Genomic DNA, 24,366 nt, shown 5'->3' with positions numbered 1-24,366 from the left:
CACTGTCATGTTAGAATAGAAAAGGGTTCTGTCCAAACTGTTGCTATAAAATTAGAAGCACACAATTCCCTACAATATCATTATATCACCTTTGCTTCAAATTACAAAAAACTAGTTAACACTAATGCGAGGGTGTTTCCAACGCAGCGTCTGTGGGAGGGACGGTAAATTTGACATCACTCTCTCTTCTGACTGCTGTTATCAGTCTCTCTCAATTTTTTCCTTTTATTGAAAGTCATGGAATTTTTCTTTTGCTACTTGAGCAAATGGAAATGCAAAAAAATATATTTGTGGTACTTTTCCATTCACTGCTCTTCAAGTTAACCCAACTATGATGACTTCCGCTGCTGAGAAACCAGCAAATGTGAAAAAGGTCCATTGAAATAGATTATCAACTCAACTCGGTTATCAACTCAACATAAAAATAATTATCAGCTGTTTGTACTGCTCATGATTCCCAGGGGCGTAAATCGAGGTCAGGATCCCCTCATCTGAGGGTTACCCCCCCTAAAAATATCATTACAAACCACTCTGTGTATTGCAAATGATATAATGGGCATTTGAGAACCTGGAGCACAAACCAGTCTGAAGTCGCTGGGGTATATCTGTAGCAATAGCCAACAATACATTGTATGGCTCAAAATTATCCATTTTTCTTTAATGCCAAAAATCATTAGGATATTAAGATCATGTTCCATGAAGATATTTTGTAAAATTCCTACTGCAAATATATCAAAACTTAATTTTTGATTAATAATATGCATTGCTAAGAACTTCATTTGAACAACTTTAAAGGTGATTTTCTCCCTTTTTTTTTTGCACCCTCAGATTCCAGATTTTCAAATAGTTGTATCTCAGACAAATATTGTCCTATTGCCTCACAGTGGTTTGGTCCACTGCCTGCTTTCCCCTTTACCTCACTGACACACACACACACAGACACACACACACACACACACACACACACACTCACACTCACACTCACACTCACACTCACACTCACACTCAGGTTTTGCTCAATATGATGTTAAGTGCAGTGGGCTGGCTGTGGTTGAATATCTAAACATGAGACATCCTCAGTCCCAGATGAAACCTAAAATACGATGTGGAGGACGCAAAATAACTTAATAATTATAATATAACCGCATGATGAGCCTATGAATATTTAAACATGGTCTCCATGCTGTGTATCCACATCCTTGATGATTCCTCTAATGTGTGTCCCTAGTGTCACCTGCATGACGTTTCCCAGGATGACACTGTTGACCAGCTCCGGAGCCACATTCCCGGCAGCGAGAGCAGCTTTAGCGGCGTGTTCGGCCAGATCCGTGGCACTGTGCTCCTTCAGAACTCCTCCATACGTCCCAAACGGAGTCCTCTTAGCCGAGACGATGAACACACCTACACAAACACACACAGAAAACACAGACACAGTCACTTCCTGCAGATAATGCACAGAAAACAACACTTCAGTATCCAAAATATAGACATTAGTGCATTATAACCAACCTGCACAGATTATACATTAAAATAGTAAACATTACAAGAGTAAACAAAGCTTTCACCTTTCACCTAATTCTGTCAGTAATGACCTTTATACATAGTTTGCTAAATCTGATGCTTGAGTTTCCTACACAACAGGTCACTTATATTATTTATATTTATTTCTGTTTTGAGGATTTAAACTAAAGCTTTGAATATCAATATGACATTTTAATAAATAAGCATGCACCTATTAATATTTAAGAGCTGTTTTTACTGGTAAGAGAAAAAATAAATCAAATTAAAAACGAATAAATAAATTAAAATATGAAACATAAGGAAAGTAAGGTATATTAATAAAAGTGACATTGAAGTTCAAGAGCAGTGCAAAAAAACAAGCGCAAAACCAGATAAAACAAACAAATCATTCGAGCAGTTACAATATAATGCATTATTTCAAAGTAAAAAAATAAATAAATATATATATATATATAAAGTTGGTTTACCTCTTAGGAGAGACATGACGGTGATTGCTTGAGCTTCTCAGCGACTGACGGAAACACACCGCGCTGACCTTTCACCCACTTACCCTCAACATTCACTTCACAACATTCGACAAACATCTCAAACATTATATAATGCTAAATAACGTCTTACGTTTCACGTAACCGTACATTTTAAAATACCCATGTAATAAGTATGATATTTAATTAAACTTGTTATCGTTTGAAGATGGAAATACATTAATGCGGAAAGTGCGTATGTAATAGCGGAAGTGTTTTTACGCTGATCTACAGCGTGTAAAACACGTTTTAATTCTTCAACACTGATGTTTATAAAATAGATATTGCTGTAAATGATGGCAGGGATTGTGTGCCGTACTGTAAACCGGATTATATCGAGTCAAGGATCATGGTACGTATATCCATGCATGCACATGTGATAATATCAGTATATCTCTCATAGAGGTCATTATGATTATGATTATGATGAATAATAACTCTTTTGCAGGAGCAGCTCTGTGGTCGCTGTCAGACACAGTCACTGGTTCACATCAATGCTTTCCCTGAAAGCCTCTGTGCCACTGAGGTCAGTGCAGATACAAACTAGTATTTTACCATGATTTGCAATATATAATCTTTTTTGTTTATATATGTATGTATGTAAAGTATATATCAAAAGTTTGGGATCAGTAAGATTTTTAAGGGAGTCTCTTCTGCTCATCATTACACCAATTCTGCCATAATTCCTCCACAGTGCTGTATCATTGCAAGTCATCACAAACGCTTGATTGCAGTTGCTGCTGCTAATAAACCAGTTATTAGGTTTAGGGGGCAAGCACTTTTTCACACCACTGTGTGTGTATATATATATATATATATATATAAAACTCTATAGAGAGAGAGAGTTTTTTGAATATTTGTAATATATATTTGTAAGGGTGTTTCACTGTAATAGATGCATTAAAAACTGTTTCTTATACTCCACAGAGCAGAGCCCAAGAAGAAGAAGAAGGTGGACCCGCGCCGAGAGATAATGATGAAGGAACGTCTGAAGAAGAAGCTCAAAAGGCTGGAGAAAGTTCCACCAGAACTGATTCCCATCGAAGACTTTATCACCCCGGCCAAGTGCTTTGATGAGACCAGGTAAAATTATACATCCATAAAGTCTGGACACACCTACTCTATTCTTTACTGTTTTATACATTTTAGAGTACTAGTACTATCTATGGACGTATGGACATTTTATTTACTACTGGTCAAAAGTTTGGAATAATTAGGATTTTTACTCTATTTTTAAAGAAGTCTGTTCTGCTCAACAAGACTGCATTTCATCAAAAATGTAGTAAACAGAAATATTATTGTAACTATATGAATATTAGTTCAACTGTAATTTATTTATGTGATCAAAGCTGTATTTTCAGCATCATTACTGCAGTCTTTAGTGTCACATGATCTTCAGAAATCATAATAATATACTGATTTACTGCTCAGGAAACATTTCTGATTATTATCAGTGTTAAAAACAGTTGTAAAAGTACATTTAAAATGTTTTTATACTATAAAATAGCTTTTAAATTTTAATGTTAAAATGTAATTTATTCCTGTCATGACTAAACTGTATTTATCTGATTCAAATAAGTTTGAAAAAAAGCAAAAACTGTTATCAACATTAATAATAAGAATTACTAATAACTGAGCACCAATAATAATATCATATCAGTATATCAGAATTTCAGATATACTTTCTTCAGAATGAAGACTGGAGTAATGATGCTGAAAATACAGCTTTGATCACAGAAATAAATTACATTTGACTATATATTCACATAGAAAACAGTCCTTTTAAATTAAAAAAACATTTCACAATATTACTGCTTTTACTGTATTTTTGTGCAAATAAATGCAGCCTTGGTGAGCAGAAGAAACACAAAATCTTAATTATTCTAAACTTTTGCCTAGTAAAGTAGACACAAAAATTAGATTTTAAGGAAATGTCTTACATGGTACGAAGATGGGAGGAAAAATAAACAAGGGTGGAACCACTTATTATTGTGATTAGGCCATTTGAACTGAATGAAATCTAATGTGTGCTCCAGGATCCGTGACGCTCCTAAACTCTCTTTCGAGGAGAGCGAGCGCAGAGCCCTTCTTCTGAAGGAATGGTCCAGATACAAATACGCCCAGCACCAGATGGAGATGGACACCATCAACGAGGCGCTGGAGGCCCAGAGACAAGCGCTGGACGAGCTGAAGCTGGAGTCAGAAGAGCTTTATAAAGCAGCGGTCAGCCCAGATACGAACATATTCCCTTTCCAGCACGAGGGGCCCAGTTACACACCCCCCATTACAAACTACGAGGCTCCAGAAGGCAAATACAACGACATTACTCGAGTTTACACACAGTGAGGTGAGCTTGAAACAAGCGTTTTCTGGTCTGATGGAGAGCAGCGGTCAGAAACATCTGCGAGAAGAACAAACCAAATATTTCCATGTTGTGAATCATTGTGTTAATCATCATTAAATCATGTTGCAAATGAATATTTGTCAACACCCGTTACAGCACAGGCTGTGTATCTGGAACAAAAAAATAATAAAAGGGTCTTTAAATCATGTTTCCTTATTTATACCGTTGGTTACACTTTATTTTAAGGTGTCCTTGTTACAGTGTAGTTATACATTTAAGTACTGAGTAATATTAAGTACATGTAGTTACTATATGGATAGGGGTTGGTTTAGGGTTACTTGCATGTAATTATGCATGATTAATTGTTATTATAATAGTAAGTACATGCAACATGTGTAACAATAACACTTTAAAATAAAGTGTTACCATACCTTTATTATGGTTTCTAGCTGCAGGCCAGTGATTTCAATGACTTTTAGTTGGTCAGTGTCACAGTGTCAAATAAATTCACAATTACTCAATCATTTCTGATTTCTGTAGCACAATAAATAAGGTCTCCAGTGAAACAATAAAGGCCAAACGCTTGTAAAAACATCCACAAAAAACATTTATCATTGCATGATTTCATTCATTAACCCGTGTACAGAATTAAAATACCTTTTGATTAACAACAGATGTGGCTTTGTGATATTTTAAATGTAAAATAAACAGAAGTAGGATAATATTCCTTTATTATTTGTGCAATACTGACTTTCTCCCTTAGTAATATATTTAAAATACATTTATTTCACACTAAGTATAGTTCAAATCTATTAACATATTTACTGACAGCACTTGAGACTTTAAAAATTATAATTCAACTACTTGTGCACAACGTGCATTTCTTAATAATATCAAACCTAAAATGTGTTTTAATGTCACTATTGATGATTGCATGGTGCTCTTTAAATGCAAGATATTTAAAGTATACTTGCAATAGCTCCACTTTAACACAATCAAATATACTTCAGTATATCTTTAGTTGGACTTCACTACTTCCGCACAATTAAAGTGCATTTAGCACAACATTAGTTCTAATTCAGCAGACTGTAAATATACCGGTTTAGTATACTAAAAGTACAATTGCAGTATTTGTAGTATACTTAGCATGAAATAAATGTATCTCAAATACATGTTAGTATGTTTATTTTTCACTAGGGTCATCAAATGCTTATACTTCAACGTTCGCTCAAGACGTTGATCAAGACTTTGCTTTGCACGGAGCACCAGGAAAATCAGATCTACAACAGAACAGAAATGCATCAGTCCAGGAGAGGTAGTGTGAGGAGATTCCCAGCAGAAGTTCATGCAACTCAAGTAGTTTCTTGCATCATAAATAGTCGACTTTATGAGTCCTGTGGTTTGCCCTGGTTGAGCGGCAGGTGCCAATCAGCCGGAGGCGTCTGTCGAAGCTCCCAGACCGGAGTGAACTTCCTCTGCTCAGCGACTCGCTTCCTCTCGCTCTCCTGGAGGGACTCCTAATGGTGCATATGAGACGATAGATGAGTAGACTAAGTGATTAGTGGCCAGAATAAACAGCAATGTGGCCCGGACCTAAACCTAAAAGCGCCACACGGCCCTACATCGGTCTAGACTCACCTTGGCGTGTGTGCTGTGGTTTTTCTCCCACTCTTTGCAGGTGTTATAGTCTTCTTTCCACTGCTGGCAGTCCGGTGCTCTGCCGTAGGTGTAGTATTCATGGAATCTGTTAAATAAACTCTTGCAGTGCTTGAATTCACACCAGTAGACGTCACATGAACGTGGTGGCTGTGGACAAAATTAAAAATATATTCTTTAAAGGAACAGTTCATCCAAAAATTAAAATTACTCGCATTCAGGCCATGCAAGATGTAGATGGGTTTGTTTCTTCATCAGATTTGGAGAAATGTAGCATCACTGTCTACAGCAATGGATGCTCAGCAGTGAATGGGTGCCGTCAGAATGAGAGCTGATAAAAACATCACACCACTCCAGTCCATCAGTTAACATCTGGAGAAGTGAGAAGCAATGACTTTTGAAACTTCAACCAGTTACTTCCGGCTGAAATATGAGCCTATAATCCATAATAACGCTTCATCCAGTGGAAAAGTAATCTTTTCTGATGCACTTTTTTTGTCTTTCACTGGAGGAAGTGTTATTATGGATCATTCAGCCAGAAGTCACAGTTTGAAGTTAAAACATCTTGATGGATTTGTTTCTTACAAACACGCAGCTTTTGTCTTCTCCAGATGATAACTGATGGACTGGAGTGGTGTGATGTTTTTATCAGCTCTCATTCTGACGGCACCCATTCACTGCAGAGCATCCATTGCTGTAGACAGTGATGCTACATTTCTCCAAATCTAATGAAGAAACAAACTCATATTCATCTTGATATTTTAATGTATACTGTAGTACTGAAAGATTACACTCCCATCACTGTACCATGGTATTGCCAGAGCAAGTGTACAATATTTATGAAGAATACTAAGGTTTTACCAAAGTAATTCGGCAAAAACATGATAATACCATGCATTTTGTTATTAGTGTTTATTTCAGTTGAATATAAAATCCTGAGTACACAAATATATATCAAGCAAGTACACTTTAAAGACGTGATATTACCTTATATTTACAATGCAACCGCAAAACGAGTTATTTAATCACCATTTAATGAAAAATACAGAGATAAAGTAATCAGACTGACCCTCCAGTTTGAGTGTGACCCTGCCATACTGCGCACGCGCTCTTCTTCTCTGGTGATTTCCAGCGCTCGCGATCAATGTTTTAGTTCTCCACTGCCATCTACTGACAATGTCAAATAAATTATTATTTGGAAATAAATGTTATATATTATAAAATTTGAATTTATTCCGGTTCACATTCTATTTACGCGTTTGCGTTATATGTTAATGCTTAATATGAAGTGTATAAGAATTAGACTTTTATTTTGTAGTCAAGCGGAAGTGGCAGGGAGCAGAGCACCGGCCGGCGGGTTGTTTAGGCTTCAGTCTAGCAGCTAGTTTGAAGTAAAGTAAATCGGGAGGTAAAAAGACTTTAATGCCTCCAAAATGCCCTCTGAAAGTCTACGATGGGAAACTTTAGAAGCCCTGAAAAACTCTCCGAAGGGGAAACTCAAATACAGTCCAGACTGGCTGGAAAAGGGGGAGGTAAACATGCTAACAAACAGAAACATTAACGCCTTATTTAGCTCATATTATATCTTTATGCAGTTTTAACACCTTTATTACTAATTAAACGTACCGTGCTGCTCTTTGACATGTATTCCATGGTACTCTGATATAAACATGTAGCCTAGTTATATTCTTTAATATCAGAATAATACCTAGCCATATAATAACAATTATGCTAATTTAATAATACATAAAACTCAATGTATAGAGCACTTTTCACATGGGTATTAAAGTATTTTACAAAGGATTAAAAACATTATCAATAAATGTACTTCATTCTTCTCTATTATAACACTTTATGATGGAATAGTGACATTTGTTGGACATTTTAGCTCTTATTCAACTAAAACCAGTGTTTATAGTAAGTTGTGGAATATTTTATAAAGGAATCAAGTGCTGAATAAATGATTTAATCCTTATTTGTTCTAACCCTGATGTGTTTTGTAGGATATTCTGACGGGCTGTGTCGAGGTGTCCAGTCTGTCTCCTCTCTCAGGACAGATTCTGAAGAGAATGAGTCCTCGTCCACTGCTCAAGACCCGCTCTCTGTCCTCATGTGTTCGTGATACGAGTCCCGAGATTTTAGAAGATCTTGCTGCTGGCGCTTCATTTTCCCAGACGAGTCCCAGACAGATTGCATCTCCCACCTCTCCACCTCCGGTCTCCATCCACGCTGAGGACGATGAGCAGGTGATGCTTTTTAAGCTTGATTTTGTGCATTTCCAAAATCAACACTTATTCAACTTGACTGTTGCACAACAAAGTTCCAGAATGTATGAGTTTGAACAGAGACGTAAGTGTGCAGATTTCATTGAGCACTTGCATAACAGCTTTGAACAACTTTATTGGGAACTGCAAGATTATTTGTGGTTTAACTTGAATTGTAATAATTAGTCACATGCTTGTTTGATTAACAGATTTGGTCATCGGCCATCCTGCTGTCTGTTTAAACTCCGCTCCTGCAAGCTCATGCTCATTTGCATACAAACATCTCAACATCCAATAAACAGCTTGGATGCATAGAACCAAGACTCCGCCCTACATTTTTTTTCTTTTTTGATAATCTGATGTACTTCACAATACAGACAGGATCTGTGGCTACTTCCCTTGCATCTCGACTTTAATAGTTTATATCAAAGCTCTAATACATATCCATTCTTGAGTTTGTTGCTTGAGTTTGTGTTGGCATATATGGAAGCCCGTTATCACCACTGAATAGGTTATTGTGACTTTTTTTCTCACAATTCGGACTTTTTTCACAGAATTGTGAGATATTAACTCGCAATTAGGAGTTATAAAGTCAGAATTGCGAGATATAAAGTGACAATTGCAAGTTTATATCTCACAATTCTGTGAAAAAAAGTCAGAATTGTAAGATATAAACAAAAAAAGTTACTTTTTAACTCGCAATTGCGAGTTTGTATCAAACAATTCTGAGAAAAAAAATTGAATTGTGAGATAAAAAGTCGCAATTACCTTTTTAATTTTTTATTCAGTGGCGGAAACGTCCATAGGCATAGGAGTGCAATGCTGATTTTTCTGGTTTTCATGCATTTTTGATCTCAGAAAGCAGAAGAAATAAAGGAGGATTCTGTTGTGAGTCCTGTAGCAAGCTCCCCTCCAGCGATTTCCGTCCTGTCTCCCAGAGCCACACAGATGGCCGGCTGCATCCGCATGTGTGAGCAGAAACACAAGGCCAAAGCAAAGGTACCTCATCTGGAACTATAGGCTGAAAATGTTTTTGTACACTAATTTTGTTTTTGAAAGAATACTGAGCTTTCTATTCATCAAAGTATCCTGCAAAATAAAATGTATCATGGTTTCCACAAAAATATGAAGCAGAACAACAGTTTTCAGCATTGATAATAATCAGAAATGTTTCTTGAGCAGTAAATCAGTATATTAGAATGATTTCTGAAGATCATGTGACACTGAAGACTGCAGTAATGATGCTGAAAATTCAGTTTTGATCACAGAAATAAATTCCGTTGTACAATATATCCCAATATAATTTAATAGTTTTAATTGTAAAAATATTTCACTATTTTTACTGTATTTTTGATCAATTAAATGCAGCCTTGGTGAGCAGTAGAGACTTCTTTCATTGATGCAGGTAATGCATGTGTGTTTTCTCTCACAGGCGGAGCTGAGTCTCAGACAGGAGCAGCAGGAGCGGCTGGTGGTCACGGCTGCCAACTGTGAGTCTGAGCAGCTCAAACGCTATGAGGAGTTAATGGAGCTCAAACAGAGACAGGAGCACCAGAGTATGAGAGACATGATGGAGAAAGAGTAAGGGATTTCTGAACTGTTCATTCTCGTTTACAAGTTAAGATGATTACATGTCATGTGTTTGAATCGTGTGCTGAATTAGTTGTTTAAGCAGTGTTTTGTGTTTAAAGGACGCAGGAGAGTCTCGGCCGGCAGGAGAAGCTGCGAGAGGAACACAGACACAGAATGAAAGTGAGTCTGAATGGACCATTAGGATCTGATATTTCAGAAATCTTCCAGATTGAGCACAAGCTAAGCTCTATCAACAGCATCTGCGACATAATGTCCACTAACACAGGAATTAATTTTGACTTGTTTAAATAAACAAAAAATACTTTAAAACTAGTTCTGGGTTTCAGAGTTTAAAAGCAGAAATGTGCAGCTTTTTTTTTTGTTAAAGCAAAAATTTTGTAATCAACTGTAAAAAGAAAATATGATCAAGAAGTCATGACAACATACAGTAAGTTTTTCCATTACCAACTCGTCAAAATAATGAATTTCATCTTCAGATTCATTCATCAAGTTATATGAGATTCAAGTAGACAAGATTTTATAAAATGAGTTTAAATGAAATTTAACTTACAGTAAATTGAATTGGTGGAAGTATATTTCCAGAGCAAAAATCTGGTCAGTAAAGATTATACTAAACTTAGAACCAATTTTTTTTTAGGTAGCTAAAACTAAAACCATAATAATTTTTTTAATTGAAATAAAATTAATGTTATCTGAAACAAAATATAAAAACATTATATATATAGTTTTTTAATATAAAATATAAAGAACTAACTTAAAATAATTGTATTTCAGCGAGTTGCCAAAGCAACATTTGTTTATGTAGTAAAAAACTGAAAAACATTTTTTTTTAATAAACTTTACAGAGAAAAAATGAATAGAATATTACAAAAGCACACAATTTTATTTGTTAATTAAATTTAAAATTAAAATGTAATAATATGTGTATACATATATATTAAAAATAATTCAATTTATTAATTAAAACTCTAATAGAATCTCAGTGATACTAAAATAACCCTTTAATGCAGCTATAATCTGCATATCAGTTTTCCCGGCAGTATCAACCCTTATATTTTATTGTACATTCATTTAATTTTGTCTGTGATCTCTGTAACGTTCTACATTGGTTAGGTTTGTCTGCAGGCTGGACAGTAATACCACAAAAAAGCTTGGTATATATAATAACTAAATAAATGGCAATACCTGGAATACCAGACGTATATGGTGGGTAAAAGCCTAGTTTTCTGTGTTGCAGATCCTGAACCTGCGTCTGCGGGAGGCGGAGCAGCAGCGTCTGCGGGAGGCGGAGCTTGAGCGTCAGCGGCAGGTGGAGGGCAGAGAGCGGCACAGAGCTATCAATGCCATACAGGAGGAAGTCCTACAGCTCAATCAGCTCCTACAGCCACGCCCCTCCACATATACTGACCCCGCCTTTGACCACACCCCCTACATCACCCGCGGCAACCAGCTCTGCTCGCAGGTGTCCGAGGTGGTGCCGGCCTCTGCAGACGTGAGCACACATCCACCTCATTTCACTATTAAATATGTCTTCTGCTCACCAAGGCTACATTTATTTGATCAAACTGTTTTCAACATTGATAATAATCAGAAATGTTTCTTGAGCAGTAAATCAGTATATTAGAATGATTTCTGAAGATCATGTGACACTGAAGACAGGAGTAATGATCCTGAAAATTCAACTTTGATCACAGAAATAAATTATATCTTACAGTATATTCACATAGAAAACAGCTCTTTTAAATTGTAATATTATTTCACATTTCTACTGTATTTTTAATCAAATAAATGCACTCTTGGTGAGCAGAAGAGATTCTTGCAAAAACATTTAAAAAAATTTATATATTCCAAACTTATGGCTGGCAGTGCATGCATATTTACTTGAATACATATACTTTATTATAATGATGCATGATGCAATGTAAGTCGCTTTGGATAAAAGCATCTGCGAAATGCATAAATGTAAATCATAAATTATTTGCATTTTGCAAGTTCAGTTTCTCAGCGTGGAGGATTTGACCGTGGCGGAGCGAGCGCTACAGGAAATGAGGTCACTGGTCAGAAACCTGCAGGACGAGGTGGCACAGGCTGCCGAGAGGAAGAGGAAGGAGCAGGAGGAAGAGGAGGAGAAGAAGAAAAGGCACGAGGAGCTGAAAGCCCTGCAAGAGGAGCAAAAGAAAACTGCAGCACGGTCCGCTAAAGAGAAAGCCAAGAAAGAGGGTGAGGGAGCAAAAGAACATGCATGAAAGTTTAAAAGGAAGCAATGTGTAATGTAAATATCACTAATGAAATAAATATGACTTCATCTTAATCTCATCTGCAGGTCTGCAGACAGGAGCAGATGAGAGCACTTTAAAATGGTACAACGTGCTGCAGGATTCGTCCAGTCAGTGTGCTCAGGCGTTTGATGAGCTCAGCAAAGCTAAAGACACGCAGGTTAGACGCCTGTCAGCTCTGTCTAGCATTTATTGGATACTGTATGGTGTTGTACTGAATAATTATCTTGCCCTTATGTTGCAGACGAAAAAATTAAAAATGGAGCTGCAAAAGGCTGCAGCCACACCTGTGAGCCAGATCGCAAACATCTCAGGTGAGACGAAAGTGAGAAAGACCAGCATAAAGTAGTGATGAACTGAAGTGACTTTTGACAGAAACACAGAAATTAACGTTTTCATTTTGCTGAAAAAACTCAAATTTCTGTCGGAACTGGGTTTTTTTTTTTGTTGTCTATGCACACATTCAAGTCTTTGTGTAATTTTAGTATTATTATTGATATACTATTATAGTTTTTATCAATATTAAGATTTTATTTTCATATTTCCTATTCTTTCATTAATTTTAGTTAGTGTTAATACTTATGATGTTGTTCTGTCATTTTTAGTATTTTTTTAGTAATTTTAGTTTATTTTGTTATTTTTGTATTTAAAGTTAAACTAAACAAAAATGAGAAATAAAATTAAAAACAAATCAATTTTAAGTTTTTATAATGATGTTTCTAGACTAATTCATTGGTATAATCTAAACATTTAAATAGTGGCTGTAATAACTTGTTTTCATAACAGATTTATTCAAAAATACATTAAATAATGGAGACATCACATTTCTAGAGTTATTTTTTGGCTAATTAACGAGCTTTGGATCGGACACGCCACATTAAAATGTGCCTAAATGGCATTTATTGTTTGAATTTTGTTAAAATCTGCATAATTTGAACATTCAGGCTTTCATATCAAAAGTAACAAAGCACAAGTTTATTGTGATTATTGTATTGTAGCTGTGCTACAAATAATGTTTAGTTAATAATTTTGTTTACACATCAACTGAAAAAGGCATTGATACTGATTTAAGAATCAGTGTCAGTTCATCAAAATGAAGATTCGTTAAAATAGAAATTTCAGTGCATCACTAACATGAAGTTCACCTCATGTCTGCTGCTTTCCTTTAAACATGGTTTGCATGTAGGCGCGCCGCTGAAGGAGGCCTTTGAGAAGATCGATAAGCTGCTGTCCTGCCGTCCAGTGACGTCCGCTGGAAAGACAGTCTCTGCGTCCCAGCATCCTCAGGGGCTGGACTTTGTCAGTTATAAACTGGCAGAAAAGTTTGTGGTAAGGCAGATTTTTACATAAATAAACAAGGAGATTTTTGAAGGCAAATAAAGTTGATGCCCATTTTTCACAAGTTGATATGATTCTTAAGGGTCTTCATGAAAAGTCTATAACATAATTTGGTTTCTCAATGGTAGTGTAAAAAACACCCTTTTTACCCTGTCAAAAACAGCTCTGTTAACAGCGACCCGTTTCGGTGCATGTCCCTTTAAATGCTAATGAGCTCTGCTGACCCCGCCCCTCTCTTCCATGGGGTGACGAGCCGTTCTCTGAAGCTGTAAACTTTAGCCGTGGAGCTAGCACATTATTAGGAAAGGCGATTTGCAAAGATTCATAAACGCTTATTTTCACTTCTTCCGGAGGTGAAGCTGGATCACGAATGATTCGCACGAACATAAACACATTTAGGCAGATCGGGGGCGCATTCCCTTCAAAAACAAAGCTAATCCACTGCGTCTTCAGCGGCTCAGATGTCAGGAGTAAATGATGACTGCTATGTTCATTATTACATCCAACAACAAAACACCTCATGACGGACTCTTCACCGCTCACTCAGGGCGGGTCTGTGATAAAACACCAGTGTCAATCAACAATTGTGGGAGGGGCCTGGGTCTGTGTGACGTCATGCATCCAAGCATCTGCGAATGGCTTGATTTGAGAAAGGGGCTATTTTTGGGGGGGATTAATAAAAAAAAAAACTGGGTGGATTTGCATCATTATAGTGTGGATGTGTACACACACTGCCAACACACATTTAAATTCAAAAAGCATGTAAAAGTGAATTTTGCATCCGATGACCCCTTTAATTACTCATTCACAGAAACAAGGAGAAGAGGAGGTGGCGTCCAATCATTCGGCAGCGTTCCCCATCGCTGCTGTGGCGTCAGGTATTTGGGAACTGCATCCTAAGATTGGAGAGCTAATACTCGCCCACCTCCACAAGAAGTGTCCATACGCTGTACCGCACTATCCACCCATGGGAAGAGGCACGTCTGTGGAGGATTACCAGAGGTAAGTGTGTTGCTTCACTCTTCAGTCACTTGGCCAAAAGCATTTTACTATGAAATTAAGGAGCCGTTCACACAGAATGTGTCTTTATGTTCTATCTGCACTGGTTTTTCAGTCATTTGTCTATGCACACAGCCACATCTTAACGTTATTTTAGTATCATTGGTAGTATTTTGTTAATATTTTTAATTAGATTTTTTTTACATTTTCTGTTTTTAGTTTAACTTTAGTTCAGTTAAATTTTATTAATTTTGTTTTTTTAATTTAATATCATTTAAATATTTTTCTATAGATTGCTTTTATTAATTTTTATTTATTCATTAATTTTAGTTTGAGTTATTTTGGAGTTGCAAGTTAAATTAAATGAAAAGTAACTTTCAAGTAGCGAATTTTTTTTAAATATATTTTCATTAAAATTAACAAATGAATCATTAATCTAAATGCTTACAGACAGACTCTTTAAATTCCTAACTCATTTTTGACTGTAATGTAAATATCAATTTTACGCAAATAAAGAAATGCCTGTAATTGTAGTTTCCTCCATTTATAAATGTAAATTTAAGAGATTCTAGATCAATGTTTGGCATTATTAATGTTATACTGTATATAGGAAATCCAGATGGCACTCCTTTTTTCCAAGAAAGATTTATTTTATGGCTTGAACAACATATCCAACATATTACTTTTGTCTTTGCACTTTAAATGACAGATGTTTACTGTGTGAACGGTGCAATAGCTACAGTTTTACTTATACTCTGCCTGCTTAAACATTTAAAGTTAACATTAATATATGCATGCAACATTAATTACCAAAATGAGTTGATTTTTCACAAGTTTTTTGTTCAAAAAGATCAGCATATTAATATGCAGTCTGTTGAATGTTATTAATCAAAATCTGCTAAGATAAATCGAATAAAGTATTAACAACATAATGAATCATTTACATCCCTAGTTGTAATAACCCTGCTGTTATAAGCACCATATTGCTCTTTTAATTATAAGAGCACCTCTTTTGGCAGCCAAACCTCGAGTGTTTCACCTGATCAGAGTGCATAGCATTATGAGTGTGTCTTTTCCATCAGGATTCTGGGATACCGTGTGGATGACTCCAAAGTGGAAGGGCAGGACAGCTTTCTGAAGAGAATGTCGGGAATGATTCGTCTCTATGCAGCAATAATCCAGATGAGATGGCCTTATACCGGCAAACAAGGGGTGTGTGATATTCCCTTACTTCATCATGCATTAACATACAGTAGAGTTTAATCCTGATGCGAGTGTTGTATGTAAGAAGCTGAATATCTAACACAAGCGTGTCTCTTCATCAGCCTCATCCTCACGGCTTGAATCACGGCTGGCGCTGGCTGGCACAAATCCTCAACATGGAGCCGCTGGCTGACATCACAGCAACTATTCTCTTCGACTTCCTAGAGGTAAAATCATCTTGATTTGTTTTTTCATTATTGCTCACACTCAGTATTTGTTTCATGACCATGTATTTTTTTGGCACGTGTATCTCTTTAGGTCTGTGGAAATGCCTTAATGAAACAATATCGAGGGCAGTTTTGGAAACTCGTATTGCTTATATATGAAGAATACTTCCCAAGGTATTAATACCCGTCCTTGTGAAGACATTTCCTTATTTTATTGTAAATGTATTGTATTTATTGCCATCGAAAAGCAAAGAAATTAGCCTCCAAATCTTCCTTTTGTCATTGTGTTTGTTAGTTTTAGTGTAAATTCTAATGCATTCTGATGCACTTTTTTGGCTGTTTTAAAGGAATAGTTCAGGCCAGTCCAAGATGTAGATGAGTTTGTTTCTTCATCAGGTTTGTAGAAATGTGTCTCTGCATCAGTGTCTCAGCAATGGATGCTCTGCAGTGAATGGGTGCCGTCAGAATGAGAGTCCAAACAGCTGATAAAAACATCACAATAATCCACACCACTCCAGTCCATCAGTTAATGTCTTGAGAAGACAAAAGATGCGTGGTTATAAGAAACTAATCTCATCACCAAGACGTTTTTGACTTCAAAGCTGAAATACGAGTCCATAATAACGCTTCCTCCAATGAAAAAGTGGTCTGGTCTGAATCAGGAGAGAAATGTGCACAGATTACAAGTGAAAGCAGTCCAAAACAGCATTATTATAAATTATGGATTTTGGCCAGAACTGACGTTTTAAGTTACAAAACGTCTTAAAGATGGATTTGTTTTTTTACAAACATGCAGATTTTAGCTTCACAAGACATTAACTGATGGACTGGAGTGGTGTGGATTATTGTGATGTTTTTATCAGCTGTCATTCTGACGGCACCCATTCACTGCAGAGCATCCATTGCTGAGACACATTTCTACAAACCTGATGAAGAAACAAACTCATCCTAATCTTGGATTGCCTGAAATCGAGTAGGTTTTCAGCAAATGTTCATTTTTGGGTTATTATCAGGTGTAAACATAAACGTCCCTCAGTGATTAAATCAACAAAAATGGTGTAAAACAGTCCTTAAACTAAACCTTCTTTCCTCAGAATTGAAGCGGTCACCAGCACCGGTCAGATGGGCTCTGTAACCAGACTCAAACAGTTTCTAGAGGTAAGTGTCTTGTTTGTAGCAGCTAAATGATATTTTCTAGATTTTGAATAATAGAATTACCACGGTGTATGAAATGTGCTATATAAATAACTTGCCTTGCCTAATAGTCACTGCACCTGTTCTGTCTCTTATCTAGACGTCTTTAAGAACGAAGCAGATTCCCGTTCCCAAGAGCGAGCTTGGCTCCGCCTTCTTCAGGTCCTGATTGGTGGAAATACACCTGACAAATATTCCAATATGTTCTGAAATGAAGTATAAGCCAATACTGTTTAATGGACGCATGACATTTGTCTCATCTATAGGATTTATTTAATCGAGCATCATGCCATCTTCAAGTTTGTTTTCTTTCATTTGAGCATGTAAGAATTTTTTTATTTGTTTTTAATACATGTTGGTGTCTTAATCTATCCATCCGATCTCAAATTTATGAAAATTATCCTCCAACTAAAGTTAATTATCTGTTTTAGACAAATGATTGTTAACAGGAATCAGTTTTTCCCCAAATATAAGCCTTATTTTCAATATGATGGCGTAATAATCACATGTGCGTGCACTAAGATGAAATATACTGTATATTGATGTGGATATTTATGATTTTATGACATAAGGATTAAAGTACATCAAGTGACTCTTTCTATGTGTGTTAATGTACCAGAAAGTGGCTTTCTTTTTTCACATTAACACAGAAACACGAGAGCAAGAGGAATCTATTAATTATTATATTTTGTTATTTAAGGAAGTATTTTATAAAAGGGATTAGCAGACTTTTAGAAATGAGCTCTAGTTATGATCATGGACTTTATTCATTTAATTAAAAAAAAATATTTAGCAATTTGTCATGACAAACCAACTAATACCACAAAACACCACCGAATTCAACAAATCCATTTCAGTTCAGCTTATTAAATAAAATGAAATAAAATTCAGAATATAAATTATTACAGATTTGAGAAATTGCATTAGAAGTTTAACACTTGATGACAAAAAAGACATCTATTCAAAGCAACCGAACCAAAGAAATCACTTCAAATGGACTTAATTGTGACTACCTTTTAAAAATTAAAAATATATATTTTATCCAGCATTTCAGGATATGATTGGGACATTAAACAGGGTTATCATAGTTAACTAAAGCCATAAATAAACGCTTGAAATTAAATAAATGTGAATAAAATATAAAAATGTTTTATTTCAGCTAATTTCCATTTCTCATTTTCATTTTGTTTAACTTGTAATAAACTAAAACTGAAAATTAAAAACAAGAGTTATTGTAGTTAACAAACTATAACCCTAAAAAAAACATTTTCTTTACTTAAAATACATTTTAATAAAAAAAAAAAAATTAGCTAGTTTCCATTGCAACATTTATAATTTGTAATAAACAAACCGAAAAAAAATATATATATATATATTTGTAGTAATAGCCAACAATACACTGTATGGGTCAAAATGATCAATTTTTCTTAATCGTTAGGATATTAAGTAAAGATCATGCTCCATGAAGATATTTTGTAAATGTCCTACCATAAATATATTAACACTTCATTTTTGATTAGTAATATGCATCGCTAAGAACTTAATTTGAACAACTTTAAAGGAGATTTTATCAATATTTAGATTTTTTTGCACCCTCAGATTCCAGATTTATAAATGGTTGTATCTCAGCCAAATATTTTCCTATCATAACAAACCATACATCAGTGGAAAACTTATTTATTCAGATTTCAGATGTATGCATCTCAATTTCGTGCTCCAGGGTCACGTGTTTAATAAAGTACTACTTCCGTCCTTCAGGGGGCGCTGTCATACAGTGAGTGTCGCTCCAGAGCAGCAGGAGATTGATTGTGTTGTGTTTCAGCTGTAGGCTCTTAGAAATGTAGTTTGAATTCGATTTTAAACAGCAGTTTTATGAATCCGCATTCTATATGAGCGAGTGTTAAACTAGAAGCGCGTGTTGTTTTGTGCTGCATCAGTCAGTGTTGTTTTCTCTCGGCATGTTTCCCGCGGCGCTGTGGCTCGTGGCGCTGTGGTGTGACTGGGCTCGGTTCGCTCTGGGCTGTTCCGGGCTGCTGCTGTGCCGCTCCTGCGGACACGAGGTGGCGGAGGACGCGGACCTGAGGTTCGTTCCCAGCCGCCTGGCGCTGTCGCACCGGAACCACACGGCGATCGGAGGGAAGCGCGTCTCCGTTCAGCTCTTCGAGAATCCGCAGGGCTTCCGGTTTGAAGTCGTGACTTTGAAGCGAGCAGATGTGCTGAAGCACTGGCCGGCGGACCCTCGCTTCTCCTGGTATCCGGGTCACGCGTGGACCGTCGCCACCTGCCCGCGGTGCAAAACACACCTAGGTGGGTGCTCAGAGGGGTCGGTGTTTACTCAAACCAAATGCATTCAAATATTGTAGACACTGTAAGCATTTAAAAGCACAATAAGTAATACATTGCTAAGAAAAAACAGCCTTCATGTACATTTGATGGAATAGTTCACCCCTAAAATGAAAATGTGCTTGTTCTCCTCATCAGGTCATCTGAGATTAGGATGAGTTTGTTTCTTCATCAGATTTGGAGAAATGTGGCATTGCATCAGTGTCTCTGCAGTGACGGGGTTAGCTGATAAATCACAATAATCCACACCACTCCAGTCCACCAATAAAACTGATCTGTGCATCTCCTGGTTCAGATGAGATGACACTTTCATCGGAGAAAGCAATATTATGAATAGAGTACTTGTATTTTAGCAACTATTTCAAGTTAAAAAGATCTTTAATGATGGATTTGTTTGTTACAAACATGCAGCTTTTGGATTGTGATTTATCAGCTGACGGCACCCATTCACTGCAGAGCATCCATTGAGGAGCAAGTGATGCAATGCTACATTTCTCCAAATCTGATGAAGAAACCTCTCCATCGTGGATGGCTTGAGGGAGTGGATGTTCTCAGTAATTTTATTTTGGGGTGAACTATTCCTTTAACCCAAAATGTCAGTTTAAGTAGTATAAAATGTCTCTTTGCTTTGATGTAGGTTGGGCGTTTCAGCCCAGCGATTGGCCCGAGACGGTGACCCGAGAAGAGTTTGAGGGTTCGGACCAGACATTTGTGGCGCTCATAATTGACAGACTTCTGCAGGAACACGTTGCATCCACACTGCTGATGACACCAAAATCTTTTAGAAGTTGACGATTAGCCAAACCACACTTCATGCCATTTAATAAAGTTATTTTTATGGGGATATTTAACTTGACTAGAATGCCTGGCTTTGTTCTTGACCCAAGGGTGAAATATGGCTTCCCGTTGACTTTAAAACACAATTTTAACCTTTATTGCATTCTTTGTAACTGGATGAATCCCAAACACGGTGTTTTATTTAAACTCGACTGTGCCACTGCAAGTTCGTTGAGGCTACGAGGGGAAAAATTTACAAGCATGATTTGACTCCTTTTAATATTTTATTTTATCAAAAATGTAATCCATTTCAAATCTGGTGCATGTCTATAAATCAAGACAAGATAAAAATCAAAGACTCAACGATGGTGCCCACATACCCTCTTTTCCTCAGCCCTCCTGAACAGACATGGTTACAAGAGGATTTCACTACTGCTGTCTATCTGCAGATTAAACCATGAAGGGTTTAAACACCAAGAATAAAGTAACAAAACGGTGGAGAACGCTAGAGCTAGCAGATCACTGCGCACCATGGCTTCTGATCAATTAACCACAAATCTTTAACAGGATGAAATCATACATATTTGTACATATATACTTATAATAATAAAAAACACTTCGCAAGTCTACTCCAGACGACGTGCGGCCGATAACTACAGTGTTTTGCTTATTACCTCGAAATGCATTTGGAAATTGAGATGGTAGATGCCATGTCGGCAAGATTTTGCAGTTTATTTTGAGTCTGTTCGGGGGACTTCAACATGGCAAGTTCAGGATAGAGGAAAGATGGAGCTCAAAACCAAAAAACAGGAAAAGGAAGCATCTTGCTCCCCAAAAAACAACAAAAAAGCCAAAGAAGCAATTTGGAAACAGGACTGGGGAAATGTGGATAATATTCCTCTATTTCAGCTTCAGTCATCCTCGCCATCATCATCCTGCAATACATATAAAAAAACAATTAATGGGTGATTTTTTCAATTTAGAAGCTGTTTTGATCGACATAATATTTGAATAGTTTGAGGAACAATACTTGACACTTTTTATAATTTCAAGAACTCGTTGGAAAAGGGATGGACAACAAACTGTTGTCACAAAGAAAAGCAATTCTAGCACGAGAAAACACCAAATCTTCATAAGACCATTAGTATTAAAAGAATTGGTTACATACCTCTCCATCATCATCCTCATCTTCCTCTCCATCATCTTCTCCCTCTTCATCAATATCATCCAGACCTTCCTCGTCTTCCTCATCATCCTCACCTTCCTCATCCTCCATGTCTGGAACCTGTTGGGGTTTGAAATGCAAATTAATGACTCAATTTCCATTCAGCTGCATAAACTAGAAGAATTGTTCAACCACATAATTTAAATGACTGGAATGGAAACTTTCTAAAACCAAATACAAACCTACCGCTAGGACCATGAGCTTAATCTGAATATTTTTAAAGCTTTTCGTTTGTATATAGATGTTGTTCCAGATGGGAGTGCAAGTCTCACCAAGTAGTACTGAAGAGGATTTGGCCAGATGTCATCTTTAATGACTTCGCCCAACTCATCTGCCCCTGAATCAGCGTGATCAGTAAACCAGGTGAAGAAACTCTCAGGTTCTTCATGCTGCCTCTTCTTGCCCGCTTTACTCGGTGTCTGACTGGACCGACTTGTGAGGTCCTGCAAAAGAAGAAAAGAATCGCATTACAAACTCGGTCACAGAGCAAACAACTCTTTAATAATAAACACCATACATACTTTTCCTGGTTTCCATTTGATCTCTGTAGACTTTGAGGTTGGGTCTCCACTTTCATTCAGGTGAATTTCTTTGGAGAGGACTTTGTTCTCAAAATACATGTTTTCATCGAAATACTAAAAGGCGAGGGAAAAGAGAGGGTGAGTTATGGAAACACAAAAGCTCTAAGCCATGAAAATCCATTTTACCACACTTACAAAATCTATTCTGTAGCCAGATTTGATGTCTTCAAACTCTGTCACTTCTACTCTGGTCAGATAGTGAAGCGCCTCCTCATCCTCCTCCCCAAGAAGAGCTGAGACTATATCAAATAATAATATTAAATCAAATAATAACTGAACATTACAATTAAATGGTGTAATAACAGTTTGCAAACGATCTTACCTTGTGGGTGGTTGACAAATGTTGTGACCCAAAAGTTGGGGATTTTGGCTATGAGTTCTGACCTCTTCTGGAAGAACGGCTGGCGAAGTTTGTTGTACTTCTGTTCGACTTTGAGAATTTCCTCACTGGCCTGCTCGTTCAGTCTGGACAAGATGAGAAAGAAAAAACTACTTCATATCTATTCCCAAGCATTAATTCTCTTAAAGCATGGATTTCAACATACCTGTCGATTTCATTCTGTACTTCATCGATGTGCTCGATGGCTTCTTGCTGCTCTTTTTCTAAACAAGAAAACAGTGTTAAAAACAATAACAAACTAGCACAACATACGCTAAAATACTTTTATTACCAATTTACGCGCTTTCCAACGAATAAAGTAGAATTTAAAGATTTATAAATATCGCATTCTATGCATAATTCCTTCGAATAATCCGTATTATTATCTGTACATTTTCTGTGACGTGAATGTGTATGTATTTCCCTCCGAGGGAGCCGCGCTAATGCCGCGTGGTTTAAATGTGAACGGAATCGCGCGGCACCTGCTTCCGCCACGAAACCACCTGAACGCGTTTAAAGTCGCTACAGCGTTCGTTTCCACCACCATTCGCCGATTAAAGTGCATAAACAACCATTAGCCCGTGCTACATCATGGCGGAGACGTGGCTTTGGCTAGGCTAAAGCACAACAACAATAAAGCAGCGCGGACGCTTCCGTTCCGCGTGTTTCACGCGCTTTAGATGCACGCGTTCCTTTGAAAAATCCGTTAGCTGCTCGAATAAAAGAAACTCCCGCGCTTTATTTTTTTGAAATGCAACGGTTTTTCTGCGCGTCCTAAACAGGGCTTTGTGGCGCGAGCAGTCCAGAAATCAAACATGGCCTCCGCCGTTCCTCCGAAAACATCCTACCAGACCCACGCACCTCGCCACAGTCTACAGAAACGAGTCACACACGAGCCGCTGCTAATTAACTAGCGATAATAGCGATTAAAACCCCGCTTGAGACAGAAGAGAAAGTGAAAATGGCCGCCGATTGTTCTTGCTTACCCGAAGTCTCGTCCCCTGCGTCGTGGTTCGAGTTCAGTTCCTTTTTACTGACTTTAGCCGCTGAGGCAGACATGATTCCACTGATCACGACGAGAGGAGCTTTCAGTGAGAATCAAGCGCTGAGGTTTTTGAGGTAGAAGATCGTCCTCCTTGAACTCGGTTTCTGGAGACAGGACAAGAACAGAAACGAGCGCTGCTCCGCACAAACTTACCGCGAGGCAACGAACGCAGATTCTCACGCGCTCTTTCGGACAGAACGCGCCCCGCACGAGCTCGAAAAATGAGCTCCGCCCCTTCCAGAACAACCCGCCGAGCGCGGCGTCAGTCTCCGGACCCGCTCTCTGATTGGCCGGCGCCGGTGGGGGCGGGGCTTGGAACCGCTACAAAAAGGGTGGTATTTCAACGAGGCTCTCATAACATGTCACCTGAATGTAGATAAAATGGTTCTGAAGGAAACACACAGGACTGTGTTTAAAGGGATAGTTCACCCCAAAATGAAAATTCTGTCAATAATTATTCACCCTCACGTCGTTCCAAACCCGTAAGACATTTGTTCGTCTTCTGAACACAAATTAAGATATTTTTGATTAAATCTGAGAGCTCTCTGCCCCTGCATAGACACCAACGCAACTGAAATACTCCCAGTCCCAGATTGGTCAAACAGTCCATGTGACATCAGTGGCTCAACTGCTATGCTAATACTTATTGTGCACAAAGAAAAAACATGGACTGTTTTATTAATGTCCTTGCAATGTTTCTGGGAACTTGAATTCTGACTCATTCATTAGTGAGTCAATAAACATTGTGTGCAAAAGTTTATTTAGTCACATATAAAATTAACTTAAACCAATAAAAAAGCAAGGTTTAACTGAAACACTTGTGAACTTTACAAACCGTCCCTGATTAACAGATATGCATTATGCAACAAATGAGTAG

At 37.3% G+C, this 24,366-nt stretch overlaps 6 protein-coding genes across 9 annotated transcripts in view; 3 read left to right on the top strand and 3 right to left on the bottom strand.

Annotated features, from left to right (window-relative positions):
- The window catches only part of acaa2 (acetyl-CoA acyltransferase 2), an 8,856-nt gene extending 6,771 nt beyond the window's left edge, over positions 1 to 2,085 (bottom strand). Inside the window, exons 1-2 of the mRNA XM_079383269.1 lie at positions 1,989 to 2,085; positions 1,235 to 1,401 (exon numbers count right to left, since the gene is read on the bottom strand). Of these exons, the coding sequence (XP_079239395.1) occupies positions 1,235 to 1,401; positions 1,989 to 2,004 (183 nt within the window). The 5' untranslated portion in view covers positions 2,005 to 2,085. The remainder of the gene's footprint in view (positions 1 to 1,234; positions 1,402 to 1,988) is intronic.
- The window catches only part of LOC306848635 (synaptic plasticity regulator PANTS-like), an 806,624-nt gene extending 799,462 nt beyond the window's left edge, over positions 1 to 7,162 (bottom strand). The window contains exons 1-4 of one of the 3 annotated variants that reach the window (XR_013782263.1): positions 7,115 to 7,162; positions 6,028 to 6,195; positions 5,584 to 5,906; positions 4,977 to 5,181 (exon numbers count right to left, since the gene is read on the bottom strand). Coding sequence is in view for 1 of the 3 variants with exons in the window: in XM_079383292.1 (XP_079239418.1) it covers positions 5,775 to 5,906; positions 6,028 to 6,195; positions 7,115 to 7,141 (327 nt within the window). In the remaining 2 variants the exon portion in view is untranslated. Of the gene's footprint in view, positions 1 to 4,472; positions 5,907 to 6,027; positions 6,196 to 7,114 lie in introns of those variants that run through there. The other 2 variants (XR_013782264.1, XM_079383292.1) reach the window with 2 other exon arrangements.
- Positions 2,003 to 5,211, top strand: LOC306848633 (large ribosomal subunit protein mL40-like). The gene is made up of 4 exons (XM_079383291.1): positions 2,003 to 2,397; positions 2,494 to 2,571; positions 2,973 to 3,128; positions 4,082 to 5,211. Exons 1-4 carry the CDS (start codon positions 2,339 to 2,341, stop codon positions 4,389 to 4,391), a joined length of 603 nt encoding a protein of 200 aa, XP_079239417.1. The 5' UTR covers positions 2,003 to 2,338; the 3' UTR covers positions 4,392 to 5,211.
- A 48-nt stretch (positions 7,163 to 7,210) lies between the features above and the next one.
- On the top strand, positions 7,211 to 17,736 carry LOC306848614 (mRNA export factor GLE1-like). The gene is made up of 16 exons (XM_079383261.1): positions 7,211 to 7,577; positions 8,049 to 8,291; positions 9,168 to 9,308; positions 9,742 to 9,890; positions 10,001 to 10,061; positions 11,140 to 11,394; positions 11,900 to 12,122; positions 12,226 to 12,338; positions 12,423 to 12,492; positions 13,365 to 13,507; positions 14,328 to 14,518; positions 15,598 to 15,727; positions 15,841 to 15,945; positions 16,037 to 16,119; positions 17,040 to 17,103; positions 17,240 to 17,736. The coding sequence occupies exons 1-16, from the start codon at positions 7,479 to 7,481 to the stop codon at positions 17,306 to 17,308; spliced, it is 2,139 nt and encodes a 712-aa protein (XP_079239387.1). The 5' UTR covers positions 7,211 to 7,478; the 3' UTR covers positions 17,309 to 17,736.
- Positions 17,737 to 18,908: 1,172 nt separating this feature from the next.
- LOC306848562 (uncharacterized protein) lies at positions 18,909 to 20,909 on the top strand. Of its 2 annotated transcripts, none has more exons than XM_079383196.1 (2): positions 18,909 to 19,462; positions 20,120 to 20,909. In XM_079383196.1, the coding sequence occupies exons 1-2, from the start codon at positions 19,098 to 19,100 to the stop codon at positions 20,172 to 20,174; spliced, it is 420 nt and encodes a 139-aa protein (XP_079239322.1). In that variant the 5' UTR covers positions 18,909 to 19,097; the 3' UTR covers positions 20,175 to 20,909. The 2 variants fall into 2 exon arrangements, with proteins under 2 accessions (XP_079239322.1, XP_079239321.1); XM_079383195.1 differs by having other exon boundaries at positions 18,909 to 19,446; positions 20,120 to 20,337.
- On the bottom strand, positions 19,082 to 24,084 carry LOC306848561 (protein SET-like). Its single transcript, XM_079383194.1, has 8 exons — positions 23,431 to 24,084; positions 22,611 to 22,668; positions 22,388 to 22,530; positions 22,201 to 22,304; positions 22,006 to 22,119; positions 21,757 to 21,927; positions 21,428 to 21,544; positions 19,082 to 21,194 (listed from the first exon to the last, which is right to left on the bottom strand). Exons 1-8 carry the CDS (start codon positions 23,501 to 23,503, stop codon positions 21,171 to 21,173), a joined length of 804 nt encoding a protein of 267 aa, XP_079239320.1. The 5' UTR covers positions 23,504 to 24,084; the 3' UTR covers positions 19,082 to 21,170.
- Positions 24,085 to 24,366: the final 282 nt, after the last annotated feature.

Source organism: Barbus barbus (genome assembly GCF_936440315.1).
Source record: "Barbus barbus genome assembly, chromosome: 28".
In the NCBI taxonomy this organism is placed as follows: domain Eukaryota; kingdom Metazoa; phylum Chordata; class Actinopteri; order Cypriniformes; family Cyprinidae; genus Barbus; species Barbus barbus.
The sequence above is the reverse complement of the archived record's forward strand: the minus strand, read 5'-3'. Positions and strand labels throughout refer to the sequence as shown.